Genomic DNA, 23,203 nt, shown 5'->3' with positions numbered 1-23,203 from the left:
TACTGTGGCTTTGACAAACCTCCAAACATTTGGAAGAGATTTAACCCTCCTGATTCCCCTTTTCAACTTCCTTTTTACCAGTTCCCTCATTTTAGAAAACGTTCCTCCTTTGAAGTCAAAAGTGACAGTGTTGGATTACCTTGGCAATTTTCCACTTACACATAAAGTAAATCTGATAGCACTGTGGTCACAGTTTCCAATTCAACAAAACTGACATCTTGCACTGGGTTCTGGGCAGCACTACTTAGAATTAAGTCCCGGGTTGCCTCCCCTCTGGTCAGTTTGATTACCAACTGTTCTAGATGTATGCATGTTTTCTTCCTACATGCGAGGGGGAATCCTAGGACAATCATGGAAGAACTTTATGCCTTAAGGCCCTTTCACAGAGATACTGATGGCTGGCAGAGGCTGTGGCTGGAGTGCACGTTGGGGTGCAGAGGCTGTGGCCAGTTGGCATGATTCCACTCCCCAATTCATAAACACATGGGGAGGATCATGTGAACCCTATAAAATCATGATTAAACAATAAAGTGACCACCACAATTCAGATGCCACATTTTCAGAACAGCTCCCATCCAATCAACCTCGAAAAGAGAGCTGGAATATATGAGTCCTGCAGCCTTTACAGATGGTCACCTGACCTTTAGAGGGTTGCATGTGTCATTCCAGAGGCTTGGGGGCACCTACAGTAAAGGCAGTATATCTAGCTGCTAGTGACTTCACCTCACGTAACGAGAGGAAATGGAGCAGGGGCTGATTAGCAAATTTCAATCACCACAATCATACAAGAAGTGCTCCATAAGGTAACTTGCTCCCATCCCAAAGGTATGCCCCAGAATATCAAACTGGAATCTCACAGACAACCAGTGTAGGTGCTGCAGAATTGGTTGGATAGGTTTTCAAGGAATTTTAGAGGAGAACTACCAAATCAAAAGTTTAATTTACAACAGATTCTTTGGTGCTGTGCAGTCTTGTTTGATGCAATCCTCCCCCCACCCGCCTCCAGTGCTGTAGGGTGTTGCTAGAGAACTCAGGGTGTCCTCGGAGTCAAACATATCCATATGGGGATCCAGGCTGTCTCCTGACTTCCCAGCTGCCCCTGCTAACAGCCACACTGAGAAAGGTTCAACCTTACTGTCATGTCCTTAAAGGCACAATGAAGCTTTGTGGTTTTATACATTTTCAAAGATGAAATTAAGTGGGTGCTTCAGCGAGTCTTGGAGTTACTCTCAACTGCTAACTATACTGTAGGCGTATGGAGAAAGACGGAGGCAAAAGGCAGGCTCATGTCATGTCTCATCTTCCCATTACTAATACAAATCGCACACTCTCTTCGATCAGGTTATATTTTCACACCATATTCACTGGCTACACCCAAAGCCCACCTCCCCGCTATGCCACACGTCACAGTTGACCTAGGATTCTTGCACTCTCTATGGATGAGTGCTTTGGGTTCACAAGGGCCATTCAGGATTTCATTAATTCATTTTATTAGGTTTGCAGTATTTGAAGCTCCACAAACCTACGCTGTCTCCCGAAAGCCTCCTTTTATGTATTCATGTGGCTCCTAAACAGTCTGCCTGAAAAAAATGGCAAACGTAACTCAGACATAAAAAAAAAAAGAAATTAAATAAGAAACCTGAGGCATTTTATTTTTATTAATGTAAAATCTACCTTTCTGCCTTGAATGGTAACCAGGCTGGCTCAGAGTTACAAATTCCCTCCACCCCAGCAATTAATATTCTTATAGTGGTGTGTGTGTGTGTGTTTGTTTAACGCAGTGTTTCTGAGAGGAATTTTGACACACAGAATTGAGAGAAGTTTTCAAGGCAACCTGTTCCGCAGACACAACCTGGAAACAATTCTTTGTTGAGAACAGAGTACTCAGACAGCAGGTTGAAAAGAGGCAAGGCAATTTCAGGCCCTACTAAATATAGTTTGAAGTCCTTGGAAGGTGCCATATCACAAAGAGCTATTATTATGCTAATGTACTGTGGGCCAGATTCTCCATGCATCTCCATAAACCATGCTCCTCAGCATTTCATCCCATCACCCTGATACCCTGGTTCATGGCCCTTAGAATTGCAGGCCCCTCTATATCCCTCAAGATCACAGGCAGGTTGGAGTGGTGAGAGACAATTTACAGCTGAATGTTCAGCAAGTGTTCTACAGCTGAGTGCTTTGTTTTGAGTGTCAAAAGGGAGCCTTAAATGCCAATGGCATAGTGATATTATTAGCTACTGTGAGTAGGAGAAATTAGGAGGGGGAACATGAAGATAAAACAAACCTTAAATGCCCATTAGCCTATCTCATGCCTAGGTTACATAGAAAGAACTCTGTATAAAGGATAGTTTGCCTAATACAGGTTATCAATCATCTTACTTCCAAGGAGGTCCAGAAGTGTGATTAAGTTGTTGGAAATAGCCCAAAGGATTGGGCTCCTTGGAGAGACTGGCGAGGGAGTACTTCTCACACTTCTGGATTCGATTATACTCTAGCAATCTTGTCTATTTAACTTTGGTAGATTCATTTCATGCTCTCACATATCTATCCCTGACTTTCTCTCCTGTTCAGTTACTAATGCTGGACATGGACACTGCTAAAGTATTAATTAAGCAAAGGATGCAGGATGTAGATAGAGTCTGATAGCTATTTTTCAGCATGTCTGTTCAATCGTTGGCTTATGGATTTGCCCAAGCTAATGTGCTCCATATTTGAAAGCAGCTGCAGTTCTGAAATATAAACTTTTTTTTCTGGCCAGTTTTCCTGTTTTACCTTCTGTGGTTTTGGAAGAGCAGTTTTTAGGAATCCAAATTGAACTAAGGTTATGTGTCTGGTGAGACCGAGGCCATAGCTAGACGGGGCGATCCCGAGATCGTCCCTGTGTGTCCACATGACACACGGGATCCTGGGAGCAGGGAGGGATGATCCCTCCCTTGCCCTGGGATCTCACTCTCCCCTTCGAGCCCGCTTTTTCCACGGTCTTGGGACGATCCCGAGACTGCGGAACATGTGTGCGGGCATCACAGTTCCTCGCGGTTCCTCGCAAGGAGCCAGGACCTGCGCATGGCGTGCAGAGCTCCTCAGGAACTCTGTGCCCATCGGGGGGGGGGAGCGGGGAAATTAATTTAAAATAAAAAAAACCCTCACCTTTTGCGCACAACCATTTGTGCTCTCTTTGTTAACAACAACAAAAAATTGGCAGCCGCAACGTCCTCGTCATGTGCCACATGTAAACAGAGGGGGAGATCTCACGATAAAAATGTCACGAGATCCTCACCCCTCTGTCACATTAGACCTGTAGGTCTAGCTGGGGCCTGAGTCTATTTCTCAAGTGCTTTTATTTACTGTAGTTTCTATAAAGAGGCTATAGAACAATTACTATATCCTCTTTGAGTGTTATTCCCTGGCCATTCTGATAGATTTCTTCTTGCTTTTTGTTTGGATGGCTCTAATGGCAAGAAAACGTTAATGGTTGCTAAGTTTTTTTTTAATATTTCTATTAACGCTAGATCTCTAATAGTGGTGAACTAAGCTGTATTCGGCACTCTGAATGCGGCTGCATTTGCTTTTGTTTGTTGTGTATTGTAGTCTGTTGTCTAATACATCGTGATTTCAATGATGAGCAACGAGGCCATCTGAAAAGGGAACTAATTGAGAACATGCTACTATTACTGAACTAGATGAATGTTGGAACTGATCTGGTAAGGCTAATCTTTCGTTCTCTTTGCCCAGCACAGTTTTATTGGAACGTTTAGAAAGCAAAGCTGTTGGACATGGCCCGTTGCTGTTTAAGTCCAAAGGCACATCCAGTTCCAGATTGCTTTATTTATATTAAAATTTTTACCCTGCTTTCCCCCTCCACATGGGGAAGTTCAAAGTAGCTAACAACAATAAAAAATAAAACAGCCAATAAACAAGAAATGTCAATAATCCAATTAAAACAGAAAAATCAAAGCAGCAGATAAAAATATCAACAAACTAATAACTACCAGAAAGCCAGACTATATGAAAAAACTAAACACAATCCAAAATAAATCCAACCAGCAGAAATATCTAAAAGCTTGCTGGAACAAAAAAAAAAATGTTTTCAGTTGGTGACAGAATTCTTGCAGAGAGGGAAACAACCTGATGTCTTGAGTCAGAGAGTTCCACATATGAATGCCTCCGCAGAAAAGGCCCTCCCTGTCAGAAGATGGCAGCGTGCACAGAAGAGCCTCACTCGATGATTTCCAAGAGCAGGCAGACTCATGCAAAAATAGGAGGAGGTCTTTTAGATAACTTGCTTCTAAGCCATTTAGGGCTTTAAAAATAAACAGTACTGTGAATTGCGTTCAGATATGGACCCGTTGCTAATGCAATTGACATAACAAATAATGATCCCTAAATTTAGCACTGATCGAGATTTTAATAGCATTCTGCAATAACTGAAATTTCCAAATAGTTTTTCAAAGCCAGTTGCGCACACAATTCATTGATGTAACAAATGCATTTGTGACTGTAGCAAGCTCTATCCATCCTAAGAACGGGCACATCAGAAAAAGCTAAGCAGAGGTGCCTGTGGCCACTTCTGCCACCAGAGCAACCCAATGGTTTAGTGAAACTGTATCGCTCATTACATGTTTTTGTGCTTCTGTTACTTAGGGTGACCATATGAAAAGGAGGACAGGGCTCTTGTATCTTTAACAGTTGTATGGAAAAGGGAATTTCAGCAGGTCTCATTTGTATACATGCAGCACCTGGTGAAATTCCCTCTATCACAATAGTTTATTTTATTATTTATTTATTTAAAACATTTATATCCTGCCCTATATCAATAAGATCTCAGGGCGGCATACAGATAAAAGCATACAGTATAAAAACAGTAAATATACACAGCTAAAAACAAACCATAAACCAAGTTAAAACAATATACAATTTAAAAGCAGTAAAACTATTAAGACAGTTAAAACAATGTGCCTAGTGAATTCAACCATTAAAAGCTTTGTTAAAAAGCCACGTTTCCACTTGGCGCCGGAATAAAATCAGCATTGGCGCCAGTCGGGCCTCCAAGGGGAGGGCATTCCACAGTGCTACAACAGAGAAAGCCCTCTCCCTTGTCCCATCATAGCGAATGTGTTGTGCTGGTGGGATGCGGAGAAGGGCTAGTTAAAACTGCAGGAGTGCTGATCTCTTTTGTAGAGCTATACTAGAATAACCAGATACAAAAGAGGGCAGGGCTCCTGCAGCTTTAACTGTGGTGATGAAGAGGGAATTTCACCAGGTGCTGCATGCGTACAAATGGCACCTGCTGAAATTCCCATTTCTATACAACTGTTAAAGATGCAGAAGCCCTGTCCTCCTTTCCATGTGGTCACCCTACTGTTACTATAGTTCCGTGGTGTTGAACTTATTTCAACCCAAAGGCCAAATTCCATTTTGGAGATATTCTCAATAGGAGGGGAAGAGGCACATTCCAGGGGTGGGCGGGGGCAAAGGGGTGGGGGCAAAATGCCAGCCTATTTTAGCTCAAAGCTCTTGCTGCCAGTAACTAAGCCATAGGAGAGAAATCTCAACCTTTAAGAGAGAAAAACTGTACAAAAGCTGGGAAACTACCGAACAAGCGGGACAAGGGGTGTGTGGTTATCTGGGAAACCCAGGAGGGCAGGATTGGGACCCCAGATGACATCTTAAGGGTAAAAAGGAAATCAATGAAGAAGCTTTATCCTTTGCTTCTCTGGAATGGAACCATGTTACTTTTGCAGATCTGTCATTGTCTTAGGCTTTTTTAAAATGCAATATAATCTAAAGCCTGCTCAGGCGTCAGGACAAGCGGCAGTCATGTTGTCTCTCCTTCCCTTTGCTGCTCCTGTGTGCAACTGATGGGAAAAAGGAAAGCTTGAAGAGGCTGCATCCCCATTCCAGAAACAGCTGCCTTTAAAATTGGTGGGAGGAGAACAGAGAATTCCATTACATTGTTTCACACCTTTGATGTGCGGGAAAGGGGAGTGCTACTTTCTAGTATCCAGGCTGACTGTGTGAGCGCTTTGGGAAAGGGAACAGTTTTTCATGGACATAGGCATAACTGCTTTCACAGGAGTGTCACATTCACATGTCTTTCACAGCACACATCTTGGTTTCCCCCCCTTGAGGAACACCCATCTTTGATCATTATGAGGCATAAAAATTAACCACAACAAATTGCTCTTAATATATACCATTTTTGCAGTCTAATCTTGAATGTACCCAATGTTTTGAAGCTTTTATTAATTAAATGTATTCATTAAATTAATACTTGCCTTTCCACCAAAAATTGGGCTGAAGGCAGCTAACTTTGAGAATCTCAGAACCCCTAAAATCTCTTCATCACCCACAAAACTTGAAATATTAGTTCTTTCCGAAAGGATGCTTAAATCCTTTTTCGCCCACCTGTGTTTTGATGTCATGCCAACCAATATGAATTCTGACATGCCCTTTCTATTACACTTTTAAAGACAGTGCTTGTTGAATTGGTGAAGATAGCATTAATTTATTCCATATTTCTACAAATTATAATTTGAATTAAACACTTGGATGTTTTGTGCATTTCATGCAGCAGCATCTAATTCATGAGGTCAACCTAGAAAGGCATATTTCCAGCACCTATGAGACATTATCCAAGTGGTGGGAAACTTTCATAGCACAGAGAGGCACTTGGAACCATTCTTTGAGCCAAACTGGTAAGTGGGACAATCCACACCTTGGGAGCTATGTTGTCACCAGCTGAGCCTCTTGGAATGACCAAATGGTCGAAAGAACAGGGAGCAATTCTCACACAACCATTCTACTGCCTTTAAAAAGAATGCGATGAGAATCAAACTATTCAGAAGTATTGGATCTATAACGGAATGAAAACAAAATAAGTTTGTGTGTGGTTGCAAGTTATTGTATTATATTGTGCCATGAACACTTATCAAGAAAATCCATCTTGAAGTGGATTGTGGACTGTAAGCCTCTAGGCCAGTGGTTCTCAACCTTCCTAATGCCGCGACCCTTTAATACAGTTCCTCATGTTGTGGTGACCCCCAACCATAAAATTATTTTCGGTCTTCTGTACACGATCCATTGTCATGTTATGGTTTGCTAATGAAAATAATACATAACAATAGCTTTAATACAAAAGATGATACATGACATAGTTCAGTCAATACAGTTTCCTAAGACCATCGGAAATATGTGTTTTCCAATGGTCTTAGGCGACCCCTGTGAAAGGGTCGTTCGACCCCCAAAGGGGTCCCAACCCACAGGTTGAGAACCACTGCTCTAGGCAGTGTTTTGCTGTTTTATTTGTATATTCTGTACAGCACCAAGTACACTGTTGGTGCTATATAAATAAATAATAAGTGTTGAAAATTAATCCAATAAAACAGTATAGTCCAATACATGCCTATTCAGAAGCAAGTCCACTATTTTCAACGGGGCTTACTTCTAGATAAGTGCCTACAGGATTGCAACTATAGTTCAGTTCAATGTATCCCAAACCCTTTACATGACCGTATGCCCTGCAAGAGCAGAGATATGTAAATGTAGATCTCATGTGAGCAGGGATCCCCCATTCACTTCCATTTCAGGGGCAGGTTCATGTGAAAAAAGAGTCACTTGGAAGCCCCACATATGCACTGCAGCTCCTATGAGCAGAACGGGCATTGGATCAAGGCTAATATGGTTTGGGTTCTTTAAGCTACTTTGCAATGTTTTGAAGCCTCATATGAGCCTGCCCAGGTTTTATGATCCTTGTGAGAAGGACTTCTTTCTCCTTTGCCACCATTGGAGGCACATTGGGCAGAAATGCAAGAGCAGGCCCTCTCAGTGGATGCTCCCAGGCTGCCAAGGGAGGCCAAGTAAACGCCATCTTTGATAACCTTCCCCCTGGCAGGCAAAGAGGTTTTTTTTAATTCAGATAGGCTTTGAGTGTTTAAGCTGACTTGTTTGCTGAAATACATTTTAACTGATGCGTGCTGTTTATCTCTTAATTTTATTGATGCATTTTTAAAACTCTTGCATTTTTTAGCTCCCAACGCTGGCTCAAACTGATATTGTGCTTTTTCTGGCTTTATCTGCATGCTTTTCTCTTCCACCCTTTTTTCTCTATCATAGAGGAACTCATGGGTGTGGTGGTGGTGGTGGTGGTGGGAAGAAGTGTGTGTGTTTTATTTTTGTATGGGGGAGGAGAGAGGGGACTCTGTAAAAATTAATAGAAAAAAGCCAGAAAAAGGGCAACTAATTTTAACTGACCTTTGGGTTACCGGACCTAAAGAAAAAAGGGGGGAATGGTTGGGGGTGGGACATGTTTGTATAGTGTTGTACCAAAAAAAAAAAAGAACAAAAATCCTTAATAAAACTAATAATAGAAAAAAGCCACTAGCACAAAAGCCAAGCTGATTTTAAGTGAGCTTTGGGTTACCAGACTTAAAACTGATCACACATTTTCAGTTTCATTAACTTACAATTTCTACACTTTGATAATGTGCTTTAAAGAGCTAACTTTCTTTTAATGGCAAGGCTTATAGAGGAACGAATTTTCTGAACAAAAATATCAAAGCTGAGCAAAAATAATACTTCTTTTTTTTTTTAAAGGGAACTATGAATTAAAATGACCTTGTGTTCTGAAACTTTTTTACACATTGCTTGATGTTCTCAGTTCCTTTTCTTCCCTCAAATCCAGACCTAGGGCTGCCTTTGGCGAATTGAGACTCGAGCAGGCAGAGCAGGGCTTTTAAGAGAAATCATAATTTTGCTGCATTATCTATTGGAACTGCTTAGCATCAAGGGTGCCCTGTGTTTTTCAGTGTAACCTTTAGCAGTTATTAAAGCAATCACAAATATTTTCTTCCTGTCAGAGTTGGAGCCCTCTCTACTAGGAGCAAAGTTTGAGCACAGCATGAACCACTGAAGTTGTTTTTATAAGAGACTTGGACAACTAACAAGAAGAGTGCATCAGCTCTACTGTAGGAGGAAAAAAACAAAAGCAAACCCACACCATGTAACAATTAAAGCCCCATTATATAGGACACAGCCAAGAAAGGGGCAAGGGTATTTCAATTGTAAGAAAAATAAACATATTTGTTAGAGGAGTAACACAAGAAAAGTCACTGGCAGAGAAATAATATTTCACCTCAGTAAAAGCAAGAATCCCTTACAAACCTATGAAATTGTTCTAACAAATGCGTTTACAGCAGAAAACAGCAACTCATTTGTTGCGCAGAACAAAGCAATCTATTCATATCACAACTTAATGCATCAACAGCCAAGGTGCAAAGTAGAATCTGTCCTGTAACAAGGGAATTGATTATTAACACATTGAAGATTGTGAAGATGATGAGATTACAATATAGAAAAGTGTGTGCATGTGTGTGTGTGAGAGAGAGAGGGAGAGAAAGAGAGAGAGAGAGAGAGAGAGAAGGAAGGAAGGAAGGAAGGAAGGAAGGAAGGAAGGAAGGAAGAAAAAGAAAGAATAAGAATGAGCGGTCTCTTAGGGAAATAGACTTTCTTGCATATCAGAAAATATTCAATAGTCTATCATTTGCTCGGCACTGCCCAGTGATAATCTCAAGGCAGCAAACTGCATTCTAAAATGTAGATTATACCCTCTGCTTTCTGTTCTTCAACCAGTTGCTGATCCAGGACAGGTCCATCATGAGGCATTAACACTTGGTACTGAGGCAAAGATACAACCAATCTATTATTCCATTATGCAGATGCTATGAGGGCAATTCAGTCACAGAAATCTACATGGGGAGGCACTGGCACAACTAGAAGGACTACTCTAGAGTTGATATGCCAAGCACCAAGTTATGCAAATTCCCATTGTACTTCTTGAAACTAACATGTATGCAATAGGCTAAGGTTTTCTTCATAAGCACAAACTAAAAACAGCATAACAATTGTCTCAAATCACAAAGTCCCCAGATTGGATCTCACCTCTGCTATGAATCAGTAGGTGGTCTTAGGCAAGCCATTCTCTGTCAGAAAGCTGGTTCACATGATCACAGCAAGAGAAATAAGCCACAGTGGTTTATTTCCCCTGCCGCACGTGCCTATCAGATTTCCCCTATTACCTTCACTGGTGCAGCTTGCTGAGTTATCCAAACTCAAGTGGGATGGCTTGTTTGGGGGGCAGGCGGAGGTGGAACAGCAACCCTCAAATAATCCAACAGCCTATGGGTTATTTCAGGGTTGCTCTCCCCTGAAACAAGCCATGCTGCCTGAGTTTGGATGACATGGAAAGGCGCTCCAGTGAGGGTAATTAGGGAAATCCAGCCGGCATGCATGGCAAGCCACCGTGGCTTCTTAACCACACTGTAATCATGCAAACTGGGTCTCTGTCAGTGACTCTCTGTAGTGATTCACCTTACAGCAGATACACATTACCTATGTTCTTCCAAGGCCTTGACTACACCCCCATGGGTACCCTGCCCCCCCCGCCCCACCAAATTCTCCCTGCCAATTTCACTGCTGCATGTTTTAGGATGCCTCCCCTAATGATCCTCACATAGATTGCTCTTTTCCTAACGGTGAGAAACAAACAAACTGTATCAAGATCATGGGGATGTCTGGGCACACATGCAATCCCTTGAGCCAACCCATAACATGCAGCCCTCAGGACCAAAAATGTTGAGTTCTCCGGCCTTACAGGGTTGTTGTAAAGAGTACTACTAGATAGTGCATGTGAATCACTCTTAATACTTGAAAGTACTGTACAAACTTTAATTATTATTACTTCTCAGAAGCAACTGTCCATCTAATTCCCTATGTGGCCTAATATTTCAAGATGACATTTTGTGTAAGTTCTGGTATTTGGCACAATGTTGCTGCAGTTGTGACATACACAAGCATGCAATATTTGCCATACATGCCTTTAATATACTTGAAAAGTGGCTTCAGTCCTGGCCTAATCAGAGTTTTTCTATATTTTTGAGTGGTAAATGGCAAATAAATTTGTACCTCTCTCATATGTAGTACTCAGAAACTGATTTCTACATAAAATTTTGTAGAGCAGAGGTATCTGTCACTTGAAGAAATGTTCAGTTTTAAATCCTTAAGCTTAAAATGGCTTAATTTCTACAAAATGCTGACTTCTCTCTCTAAATGATTTTGGAACACTCTTTGCTTCATATAACGCTTGCAAGCAATCCCCTGCAATGTCAATATCAGCACTTCTTTCTTTCTCTAGGCATATACAACTTTCACATCTGATAGGGAAATACATTTCTGACGTCTGTAAATCAGCAGAAAAGTTCCATTGTCAAGACAGTACAATATACTTATAATGTGCTATGACACATTATTCAGAAGTGATCCATTCCAGACTAAAAGATATTCTTACCATCTCTTACGAAAGCACTCAGTATGCAATCCTTTGGCAAAAACAACAGTCAGGACCAATTATAGCAGGAGCCAGGAAGCTGCGGCTCTCCAAATATTGTTGTATTACAACTTCCATCATCCTGACAATCTGTCATGTTGGATTCCAAATCCCATTAGTCCTGGCCAACAACATCTGAAGGGTCACCCCTGAATTATAGTCTTAGTATAGCCATAAAATTTCATCCTACCAAATACACCATGCAAAGAAAATTGTAAAAAAATAATAAAAAAAATTACACAAAACCTTCACAAGTACTTTTGCAGCAAATGATATATTGTTGATAATGAAAATAATGTGGAAACAAAAATGTACAAAAATATTTTAATATTATGTAACATGTGAACATGAAAAGAATGCCATATATGTTTTAACATATTTTGGACAGTAATAATGATTATTATAATAATAAGGACGTGATTTTTAGCATGTGTAAAAAGTGAATAAAATTACATTAGGAAAAGCCAGTAACAAAAAGCAATATGATCAAACTAAATTAGGTTTTTTTCAGTAAGTATATTGACAAATACAAATATTGAATATATCAAAAGCATAAAAATCTTTAATATAATGATAAAATAATTTAAATAAGCGGTAACTTAAAATACTGTTATGAATGAAGGATGTGCTTCATGGGCTTAATTACATTGTCTGCTTTAACAAAACAACCACTGATCTCTCAGATTAGTTCACAAGATCCAAATCTTCAAACCTGCTGAAAGAAGTCCACTGGATGCTTGAACAAACCAGTCAGCTCCAGTAGTTACCTAAAGAATAAAATGTGTTCATCAGCCTTACATTTCCCTTGTGCTATTGACAACACTGAAGCACTATCAGTCTCTTTCCTACTTCCTGAGATCAGTATCCCCACTAAAGAGGGACCCCGCACGACTAGGAAGTGCCCTAAAGGGTTTTATACTGACCAGTTCTGAACAGTCCCATGAGTATGATGTGGAGACACCTGCCAGCGTGCAAAAAGGGAATGGGAGGGATCCAAAAGTGCATATGCACAGCGGGCATCTGAGGACCCTCTTCTCTCTGCACCCTCTTGGCCTGGAAAGCTGCTATTGCATTATACTGGACTGGTATCTAAGGCACTGTAAGGGGGTGCAGGCAAAAGGGGAGACTGGTACATCCTTTACGATACCACTCCTTAGATCTTTGTAAGGCCGCCTTGAGGCCCAGCATTGGGCAAAAGGCGGGATACAAATAAATATAATAATAATAATAATGATGATGATGATGATGAAGAAAATAAATGCCAAAAATCCATGCGGAGACACCTTTGCCCTTGCACGGATATGGATAGCAGGTTTAAGAAGGCAGACGGATTATCTGCAATGTACCTCATTGGGCCCTTTATTATTTTCTGTGCATGTAGAAAATAATGTCAATCAGAACAGAATTCTTTAGTTACCAAGCTCAGGGTGACTCCTTCGCAGGCATCTATGTCTGGAAGGCAGTGGATCCTTCCCTGTTTTCCATAAATAGTAGGATCCTGAAAAACGTTTTCGGTGGAAAACCTGTTCAATGTGTGCAACATTCTCTCCACTAATTACTATAGTGTACTGCAAAGTCATTCAATTAATTTCTCTGGCCTTTCACTCTCTAACCCCTAGGTTTCCAAAATGCAAGACAATGGCTCAGTGCATGACTGAAAATTTTCTAGGTTAAACATAGTTTTCTGTTAAGGCCAAACCAGGAAATTATGGTTATCAGAATCAGAAACTGAAATCAACTTCAGACCATGATGTAAGATCATGGTTTGTTCTGAGCTTCGTAGCCAGTGTTTTTCAGTTCAAATGTAACAGGAAACTAAGGTTAATTAAGGGAGTGTGCCAAGAAGAGAGGTGGAAGCCGTAGCATGAGAACAGAGCATGCAGGAACAAGGTTCATGCATATCTTGGCTTAATAAGATGAGACGTGTGTGTGAAAACCAGGTCAGAATCTCATATACAGATTAACATCACATTGTTGCCATCAAAGTAACTTAAATCTGCCAGAGATCTATGGAATAGCTTGTTGACTAGATCTGATATATTCCGCCTTGAGGCGGAAGGTAGGATATAAATAAATAAATAAATAATATATTTCTACATTCACACTATGGTCACATCCTGTATGGAGTTTCAATTAAAACAGCATTTGCATATCCTGTTGCCCTGCAGAAACGAGGAGTGATCAGTCAGTCTCTATCAACGAGAAAATCCTCAGTGACACCTACAAGAAAGCCCCTTTTACTTACTCCCCCACCCACGTGAGTCACTCTTTTCTAAGGGTACAGAGTGCCTTTATGTTGCTGTTGCAACATTTGTGGACATTTATTCATGATGGCGTAAATATCTAAGTAAAGTCAACGTGGGTGAAGATCTGGTGCTTTGAAGATACAATCTGCATTATTACAAATTGCATCACCTTACTTTATCTGAAAAGGCGGCGGCACCTCTCCATACCTGCAGCTGTGTGTTGAGCCACCGTCTCCTCATGAGTGTTGAGGCGAGGCCCGGGCTTGCCAGGCGCCTGCCCATTCTCACCTTGCTCTAAGACTACTAACTAAGCGCCGAGGCTGTGAGAGGTGGGTGCCTTTGTAAAGATGCGCAGTTTACTGAAAAGCAAGCCGCTTTCAGACTGCCGTCACACTGGGGTTATTTTCACTGTGTTCTGCAACTCTCCGACGTCAGGCGAAATGTTACAGTCTGAGCAGGAAGTATCATCTTACCTTCTGGTACGGTATGCGCTCAGTTCCTCTTGCAGGATGGATGCTCTTTTTTGCAGAAAATTTACCTAGAAAATACAGCTATTATGACAAAGGAGTTTCTAGTAGACATAAGACTAATGAACAGATCTGGTTGTGTTTTTTTTAGGAAACATTCATGCATTCATTTATTATTTAAATTCAGTTGATAGCCTCATTATCAATGTCTATTATCTCTGGATTGAACCCCCTGCCTATGACATTGTGTACATTGGCAAGGGAAGCAGCCTAAATGCCTACCAATGTGAATAACATGTTATGGAAATACCTTCTTGGTTATTTATTTACTAACTGCATTTATATCTCGCCTTTTTTCCTCCAAAATCCCCAAGGTGGCATACATAGCCCTCCTCTTCTACATTTTATTGTCACAACACCCATCCTGTGTGGTATGCTGGGCTGAAAGTCTGTGACTAGCCCAAAGTCACCCAGTGAGTTTCCATGGCTGAGTGGGGACTGGAACTCAGATCTCTCAATTCCCAGTCCAAAACCCTTACCACTACACCACACTGGCTCTCTATGTTCACAGATATGATCTTTATTCTACACATCTTTGGGGGGGAAATCTCAATCAGAATTATTTCCCCTCCTTTCTTAAACTTAAGCCTTAAAAGACGTTTCCAAATAGCTCAATGGTTTAGGAATTAAGCATAGGCATAAGACCATAGAGTTCTACAATTTTAGTGTCAATATTGAATTATTGATTTATTGATTTATTGCATTTTTATACCGCCCAATAGCTGAAGCTGCCTGGGCGGTTCACAAAAATTAAAACCATTCAAAGTATTGACACACCATAGACAATATTTAAGAATTTGCTTTAGAGTTTCCTTTTGAAAAAAGTGCCCGGCAAGTCCTTATTGGAGAGGTAAAACTAAAAGCATGTTATAACCGGGCAATGGTGCCATGCTAGGACAGTACACAAAGAATACACTGAACGGCTCCAAAGGGAGGCGGCCGACATATTTCAAACATAAGCAACGCTTTGTTTGAGAAGTGAATGTTTCCTATTTGTTCATTGTTAATGCTGTTTGGTCGGTACTTTTACCCAGCCAAGCCCTCTCATTCCTCTGGAACAATTAATAACCCTGACAGGTGCAAGGATTCCACTGCTCTTTCGGTCTGATTTTTTTTTTGAAGCAGGAATTTCAACAATTTTCAAAGCAGAGGACACCTGCGCTTCAGAAGGGAGCCCTGCTTACTGAACAGCCTGTAGCTGGCTACTGTATTTCACTGCACAGGCAGCTGCCAGCTATACTTTTCTGCGTTGACGCCCACTTTTAGAAGTCTGGAGTGACTTTTACTCCTTTGAAATGCTGTGTATGCTAACAGAAGCCCTGCAGGTGGAAATCAGATTTCACTTTAAATAATAATAATAATTCAATCCCAAACACTCTTTACTGGGATCTGAGGATTTTTCAGTTGTCATAACTGGAATGTTTTGTACTAGGCATACTTATTAGATAAGCCACACTTATTATTAACTCGGAATACGTTTCCTAGGTAAATCCTGAACCTTTTTATTTAGTCATTTTTGTAATGGCAACACTGGCTAAAGCAGATTGCCAGCAGGAATTCCTTCTCACAAATAACTATGGCAGAAACAGTAGCTATAAAACACATGTCATCTTTAGCGACAGGGAACACGGAACTCTTGTCTCATGGAAATTTAATTATGAATCACACCACCAGGGGAAATATCCCATATATAACCCCCCAAAAAAATTCAATTGCAAACAACTTAATGGCAACCCTCTTTCTTGAAATGTGTGAATGTCTATTGGAGATCATCCTCTCTTCACAAGGGTGCCGTCTCTATGCTGATGATCCTCAGCTCTTGTCGTTGGAGTCTGTTAGGGTGGTGAAGGTGCCTGGAGGCTGTAATGGGCTGGATGAGGGTCAATAAATTGAAGCTGAATCATGATAAGATGGAAGCTCTGTGGATTGGTGATTCCTGAATCCAGGAATTGGATAAACGACCTGTCCTGAATGGGGTTGCACTCCCTTTGAAGGAGCAGATGCCTAGCTTGGAAGTACTCCTAGATCCATCCTTGTCACTGGAGGCCCAGGTGGACTCCATGGCCCTCAGTACTTGGGGCCAGCTTCGGATGATCCACCAGCTATGGCCTTTCCTGGACAGGGACAACCTAGCCATAGGTGTGCATGCGCTGATAACTTCCCGATTAGACTACTGCAATGCACTCTACTTGGGGCTGCCCCTGAAGATGGCTTAGAAGTTGCAGCTAGTGCAACATGCAGCAGCTAGACTGCTGCCCACAACATCATGAAGACACTATATAGCACCTGTCTTACAGAAATTGCACTAGCTGCCTATACACTTCTGGTCGGAAATCAAGGTGTTGGCAATGGCATTCAAAGCCCTAAACAGCTTGGGACCTCAGTACTTGAGGGAGCGCCTCTCCCTACATATGCCTGCCTGAGATCTGAGATCTGTTGGAGGAGCCCTCCTCTGCATCCCACCAACATGAGACATACATTATGGTGGGAAGTCTATTGATGAGCTACCAGTCAAGTGTTGTTCAAAGAACTGACGATAGATTCCATGCCATGCCAGTTTTAACCATGATAAAATTTCCAGACAGGCTGCTACCGTTCTAGGCTTACAAACAGGGAATGACTATGATTTTACCTGAGATTTTAATGAAAGAATTGTGTCTTCAAGTTCTTGCCTCAACGATGCTGGCATTAGACCTTTAAGTTTGGTTTCGTATTCTTGCTGTATAAAAGTCATCTGAAAGCAAAAAAGTAAGAATTTACATAGCAAAGGGGGGATGACCCAGTTAAGGTTATTTAGGAGCTGTCGCAGCCTACTTTTTCTAGTTTGTACCCCATATTCAGGGTGATGCAGATATGAGAAAATAATTCCGTTGTGTTCCACTGAAGAATCCCCAGTACTCGCCTCTTGTATTAAAGTTGTTGCCTCTCCACCTTTGATTATTTAAACAATTTAAGAAAAGGTCAACAACATATTAAATAATGGCTGCAGAACTGTATCAAGGATCCTGGCACTAAATATTTATATGTGTTGTGTGTCTTCTTTGAATCTCTGCCCGCCTTTCCAAAACTAAGACACCAAACTGAGCAAATGATTGTAGCGACAGTCTTACTCAACCCATGTTACTCAACTTCCTGCTCCAACTCACTCTTCTCATGGTTAATTCATTCAGAAATAATGAATGCAAGGGTGGAGCAAAAGCTTTCTATTGAAAAGTAACCCTTTTTAAACATTCACAAGAATTATAAAAATGGATTTATTGTGGATGTTGTTTTGCCCCTGGACTTTGCCATCCCATTTGGATCTGAGATATATTGGAATTATTTTCCAATGCTATTAGCTGGGTAATAAAGTTAAGATAGCTAACGATCTACTCAACACTGAATTTTAAAAACTTTCCTCCAGGATTTTTTTTAACCATACGGGACACTCCTTGGTGCTTCTTCATGACTTTATTTCCCAATCACATCAACGGTAGCTGAGTCAAAAGATGTGGCCTACTGTTCATCCACCTTCCTACACAATAATGCACTAAAAATATACACTTGAATAAAAACAAAAGCGATCTTTCTTGAGGAAGATCTCTTCTTCTTCATCATCAAATGGGGGCTTATTTGATGGAATGACAGTTTCTTCAGTGACCTCAAAACCTTAGGAAGATTCAATATTCCATGAGACTGTAAACCAGTTCCAACTTCATTTGGAAAACTCTTGGGGCATTGTCAAGAACCTGTGGCCTCTTTTCCATAGACAAAATACAATCCAATTTATTGTATTGTAGCAACAGCTATATCCAGCCTGGTGGGGCTTTCTCCTGTGCAACAAATTATCTGCAGGATAGTCATTATTAGTGAAGGGAAAGGAAATATTTGGCTTGCAGACTAGAGCCCAAATGTCTTATATTGACCTGGCAATTTGCAGTAGTGGCCACCATTCTGAATATTTGGGGTATGTTGGGTACGTGCTGTAGCTTCTCATTTTGTAAAAACCTGGCAAAGGTGAGCTCTTGGGGTACTTCACAAGTCACCCAGAACCCATGGACTGTTTTAGGGCTATGGGTCACTTGTCAACCACCCCAACAACCCATCCTAGCCAGGGAAGCTACGGTGTGCCCCTGCTGTGCCCTGAATATTCTAAATGGCAGCCATCACTGCAACGAGGAGTTGCACCAGGAAATGCACCCATGGTGGCTTATTGTTACGTGTGAACCAGGCCAATAAATATGGTCGGTCTGAATAGCATAGGGATGCCAGGAATGAGCATTGTATCTAATAGTTCTTCAACCTCAGCTATTCAGAGCAAAACTTTACAATACATTTTCAAACTAATTGTGACCTGACAAGAGCTGTGCTTTTCAGAACAAAAAGAAAACCTATTTCATTTCCTCTGCTCCTTTGCTGGACCACTAAGCTTGATGAATATGTCGTTCAAAACTTCGTTTTCAAAAATTTTATATGGATTGGCTGGTCTTACAAAACAAGTCTCATCTGCTCTGTTTTTCTTCTTCTGTTTGACAGACGCTTGTGCGAACTCTCTCATCTAGCCTTTTCACATTTTTAACAAGCTCCTGAACAAATCACTATAAAGCTTCTTTAGTTAGATCTAAAAGAGAATTCATTAATCAATATCTCTTTGCCAACAACTGAGCAGTATTTCAAGATGGCTCTAAAGGACATAGGTGATTACAATCATCTCTGGAACAGCCTTTTTTTTAACACAGACTTAAAGTGAAAGTTTACTAATAGCTGAAGTTACCACCTTCTAATTATGTTTATTGTTTTCCTTCTTTAATTTACCATTTCAGTAGGGTAACTATTTTGGATGATAGACCACACTTCTAGGCACAGCTCTTTTCTTTTTAGTTTTTCTACTTTATCTTTCAAATTTATGCCAACAAAAATGAGCAATATGAATTATGAAATGCAAAAAATATGAATTGGAATTAAATTTTGCCTTCATATCAGCATACTGATTAATAGACAGCTCCATGTGGGAAAATGTTTACAGTTCCTATATTTTGTTTCCACCTTTTTGTTTTCTTTTATTACATCTCCTCCCCAAAGAAGAGGAGGCAAGGTAAAGAAGAAGATGCTCCCTCTCGCCCATACTCCCTCAACCTGGGGAAGATGGGTGTGTGTGTGCTGTTACACTCAGGTCCTGCTTGTGGCTTTCCCATGGTCAGCTGGTCAGTCACTGTGCGAACTGAATGCTGGACTAGATGGACCTTTGGTCTGATCTAACATGACCCTTCTTATGTTCTTCATTTGATTGAACTAAGAAGAGCTACATAGGGAAGCAACTTTCTACCTAGGGATGGACAATTCATTACTTTTAGTTTCTCTACGTTTCTTATTTTTCCAGTCTGACGTTCATTTCTTCCTGTTTCCACATCAGTTTGCAATTTTTTGGAAAAAAAAATATTGCATGAAAATTTCTACCCATTTTCATATGCGTTTCTCCTAATACATTCATTCTGTATGCAATTTCACCTAATTCATTTTCCAAGCAATTTCTCTCAATGCAATGTCGTTTTCTATCTTATTTGCACTAAAACATGCATTTTTGTATATATATATTTTTGATTGCAGAACTGCATTGTAAAATTCAGAGAAGTGCACATATTGACGTATAACTGCATTTCAGTTTGCATACTGTGTCAGGAAGTGCAAACTATGTAAATATGCATTAAAATGAGAATCAAAATAATTTCTCCCCTATCCTCACTTCAGCAATCATGCATCCCCATGCAGATATTGTCTATATGTACTTCATTGCTTTCAGTGGCCTGTGCACTTGGATGCCCATGCAGAAACAGATTAGGCTATGAACTTAAAAGTAGCCCTGCTGGATTTTATTTATTTATTTATTATTGCATTTATATACCGCCTTTTTTTTCTTCCAATGAACCCAAGGCGGTGTACCTCCTCCTCCTCTTCTCCATTTTATCCTCACAACAACAATCCTGTGAGGTAGGTTGGGCTGAGAGTTTGTGACTGGCCCAAAGTCGCCCAGTGGGTTTCCATGGCTGAGTGGGGACTAGAACCCGGATCTCCCGACTCCCAGTCCAACACCTTAACCACTACACCACACTGGCTCACTGGATCAGACTAAAGGCCTATCTTGTCCTGCTTCCTGTTTCTTACAGTGGCCAGACATATGCCTCTAGGAAGCCCAATGGCAGGACATGGCAGCAATACTGCACTGTTGCCCAGCAATTGGAATTCAGAGGCATACTGATCCAAGGTGGCATAAAATCATGACCCACAGCCATTGACTTGGGACAGGAAGGGGGAAGGTCCCTTTCATCTATACGGAACCCTCCCCATAAATTCACTGCATTTTTACCTATCTGAACTGCTAAAATGGATGTAAGTTGTATTCAAAAATATCTGGTAATACAATGGAGCCAATCTAGATATGCAAACTGCAATACTCATTCTCTTTGCATTGATTAGGAAAACAGACTTTAGTAGATTTAGAACACATTCCTGTTTGAAGAGGGGGAAATGGATAAAACTGACAGACTAAACAAAATATTTGAGCATTACTGCATTCTGAAGCAGAGCGGCACAGTACAGCACAAATGCATTGTGCAAACTCAAAAGGGGCAAAACATTTCATTTGATGCTTAACTTCTGTATTTTAAAACACAGCGGCATAGATGTTTTCAAGAGAATGCTGTTTTAGCTGTAGATATACACAGAAATAATCATTTTACAAACACCACAAATTATTAACCTCTTTTACTGTGCCAGGCAATGTGTGAAGATTAATAGTTTGGGGCACCCATCTCACCCATTCTGAGCGCAATTACTCAGAGGAACCATTGGCTTCCATGAGATTGACTTGAAAGTCAGCAATAATTGATGCACATGAAATCTCTGTGAAAAAGACTGACACATGCTGAATCCTAATGTATTTTGAAAACAACAATACATTATCTGAAAACAAGACGCAAGACCAGTAATCAAACTGGTGATTTGAAAAATTCGATTGCAGCGTGTTCGGCTTGGGGCCTTATGCTGCAGGTCTTTTGGACATAGCCACATCACATTCTCCTGCCTTCCACCTCTGCTCATATTAAACAAATAGGATGACTTGAGTCACAGTATTCACTGAATGAGTTCAGTTGCAGCAGCTGCGCAGTTCTTTTGCCAGCTAGTTGGAGAAACACTGAATACTGGATTGAACAGTAATTTGGCAGTTAACTTCAAAGAGAAAATGAAACTTTGGAAGTTTGTTAGCAGTTTGTTTGAGGTAGTCAAGGAGAAACAAACACAGTTTTAAGCTGAAGCGTCTTTCTACTTTTAGTTCCTTTCATTAAAAGTAAATGTATCCCACTCCTGCAGAACTATTATCGAATTTGTGAATACTGTTCAGTAAACTCATTAGCACAGTGCAGAATTTACTCTTTACATTTAATTAGTCCCCCAAAGCATGTCAGTCACTGTACAGAACCCTGCCCAAATGGCTAACAGTGAACACTAGATCCAAATCAAACCTTTAAAAAGAAACTTGTGGTACAGTCCTCCCAGAACTGTGCCACTTCAGGCTGCACGGATGAATGGATTGCACTAAATATTCACTCAAGTGAAAAGCTCCCAACATGATGTGTAGGAGCTTTTCAATGTTGGGGAACATTCATACATACAACCGCTCAACCTGCACTGCAAAGTGATACAAGCTCCATGGATATTGTAACACATATTTTTTCCTGAAGCTTTGAATTAGCTCTTAGATGGTCAAAAGAAGGGTGGTGGGGAATATCACATATTAACAAATACGTAGCAAAGTTGAGGTAGGGGAAGAGCCAGATAGCAGGGTAAGCATACACGTTCAAGTAATGTTCCAGGCTTAAAATGGGATAAAACCAGTTTTATATTGTTATTTACTAATAGTCTATTCTGAGTTAGAAGCTAAGAGGATGAAAACAAAAAGGAAGAGCTTACTTATTTCTCTGGAATATATTGTGCAAGCCATGAATTACTGCTTCTTTTAACCATTAAAAGAAGTGGAGGATCGGTAAGCTGCTTTGAGAATTGGTTAGAAAGGTGGAGTATAAATTCTGAAAATAAATCAATAAAGATTTGCAAGAGTAGCATTTATGGACCGGGCCCCTGATGTGTAAAATGAAATTAGAAGGCAATTTAATACCTCAATATTTGTTTGTTAAAGCTTGCACACTGGCATGTACCTGAGAACTATGTTCATTACCATAATGCTCCATGCTAATTATGTTTAAGCTACAAAATGTTTTAGATCTGCTAGTATGTTTTTCCATTGAACTACAAATCAACATGTTACAAATCTATTTTACTTGAAAACCAACTGATTTACGATTTACAGCTTCTGTGCAAAATGTTTATAACTTACATTAAGACTACAACAACAATTAAGACCCACTTAATGTAACAACAAACATCTTCAGTCAGGAAAACAGCCAAATATGGTATTATGCATAACATAATAAGTACAAAAGAATACAACAGGCAATTTGAATTAAAGCAATAAAACAAGGGATGTATATCTTGTTTGTGCAAGTTAAAGAAAAAGGATAAGCAATGAAATCATAGTAAACTCATCATTTGTCACTATTCATACAAAGAAATAAGAGAAAGCATCATGTGAAACAAACAAGTCACTTTTCTTTAGGCCATTTACCCTGGAGTATCATTTAATTACCCTTCCACACTGACTTCAATTACTACTCAGGGATCAACGATCAGAGAACTATAGTTTGGTTTGTGTACATTTTGTATTAAAATGAACGAAGGTCATGCTGGATCAGTAATTAGTGATTAGAACTTTAAACTATGTACTTGCCTGGAATTAAGCCCTATTGAAAATACTGGGCCTTACTTTTGAGTAAACGTGCGTAGGATTGTGCTATAATTAAAACAAGATGAGGTATAGTGCTTGAATCTGCCAATAATAATCAATATGTGCTAATTCTAGGTACTTAAGGTATTTCATATACATTATCTCAATGATCCTTGTAACAACACTATAAAAGTAGACCAGCAAACATCACCATCATCTATATACTACT

The 23,203-nt window shown here is 40.3% G+C and overlaps 1 protein-coding gene across 1 annotated transcript in view; it reads right to left on the bottom strand.

Moving 5' to 3' along the window:
- Nucleotides 1–11,891: 11,891 nt before the first annotated feature.
- Nucleotides 11,892–23,203, bottom strand: part of CEP112 (centrosomal protein 112) — a 286,793-nt gene continuing 275,481 nt past the window's right edge. The window contains exons 25-26 of the mRNA XM_063120035.1: nt 16,789–16,890; nt 11,892–12,150 (exon numbers count right to left, since the gene is read on the bottom strand). Of these exons, the coding sequence (XP_062976105.1) occupies nt 12,073–12,150; nt 16,789–16,890 (180 nt within the window). The 3' untranslated portion in view covers nt 11,892–12,072. The remainder of the gene's footprint in view (nt 12,151–16,788; nt 16,891–23,203) is intronic.

The sequence above is a fragment of the Elgaria multicarinata genome, chromosome 3 (assembly GCF_023053635.1).
Source record: "Elgaria multicarinata webbii isolate HBS135686 ecotype San Diego chromosome 3, rElgMul1.1.pri, whole genome shotgun sequence".
NCBI lineage: Eukaryota > Metazoa > Chordata > Lepidosauria > Squamata > Anguidae > Elgaria > Elgaria multicarinata.
Note: the sequence above shows the minus strand (reverse complement) of the source record. Positions and strands in the feature narration are given on the sequence as shown.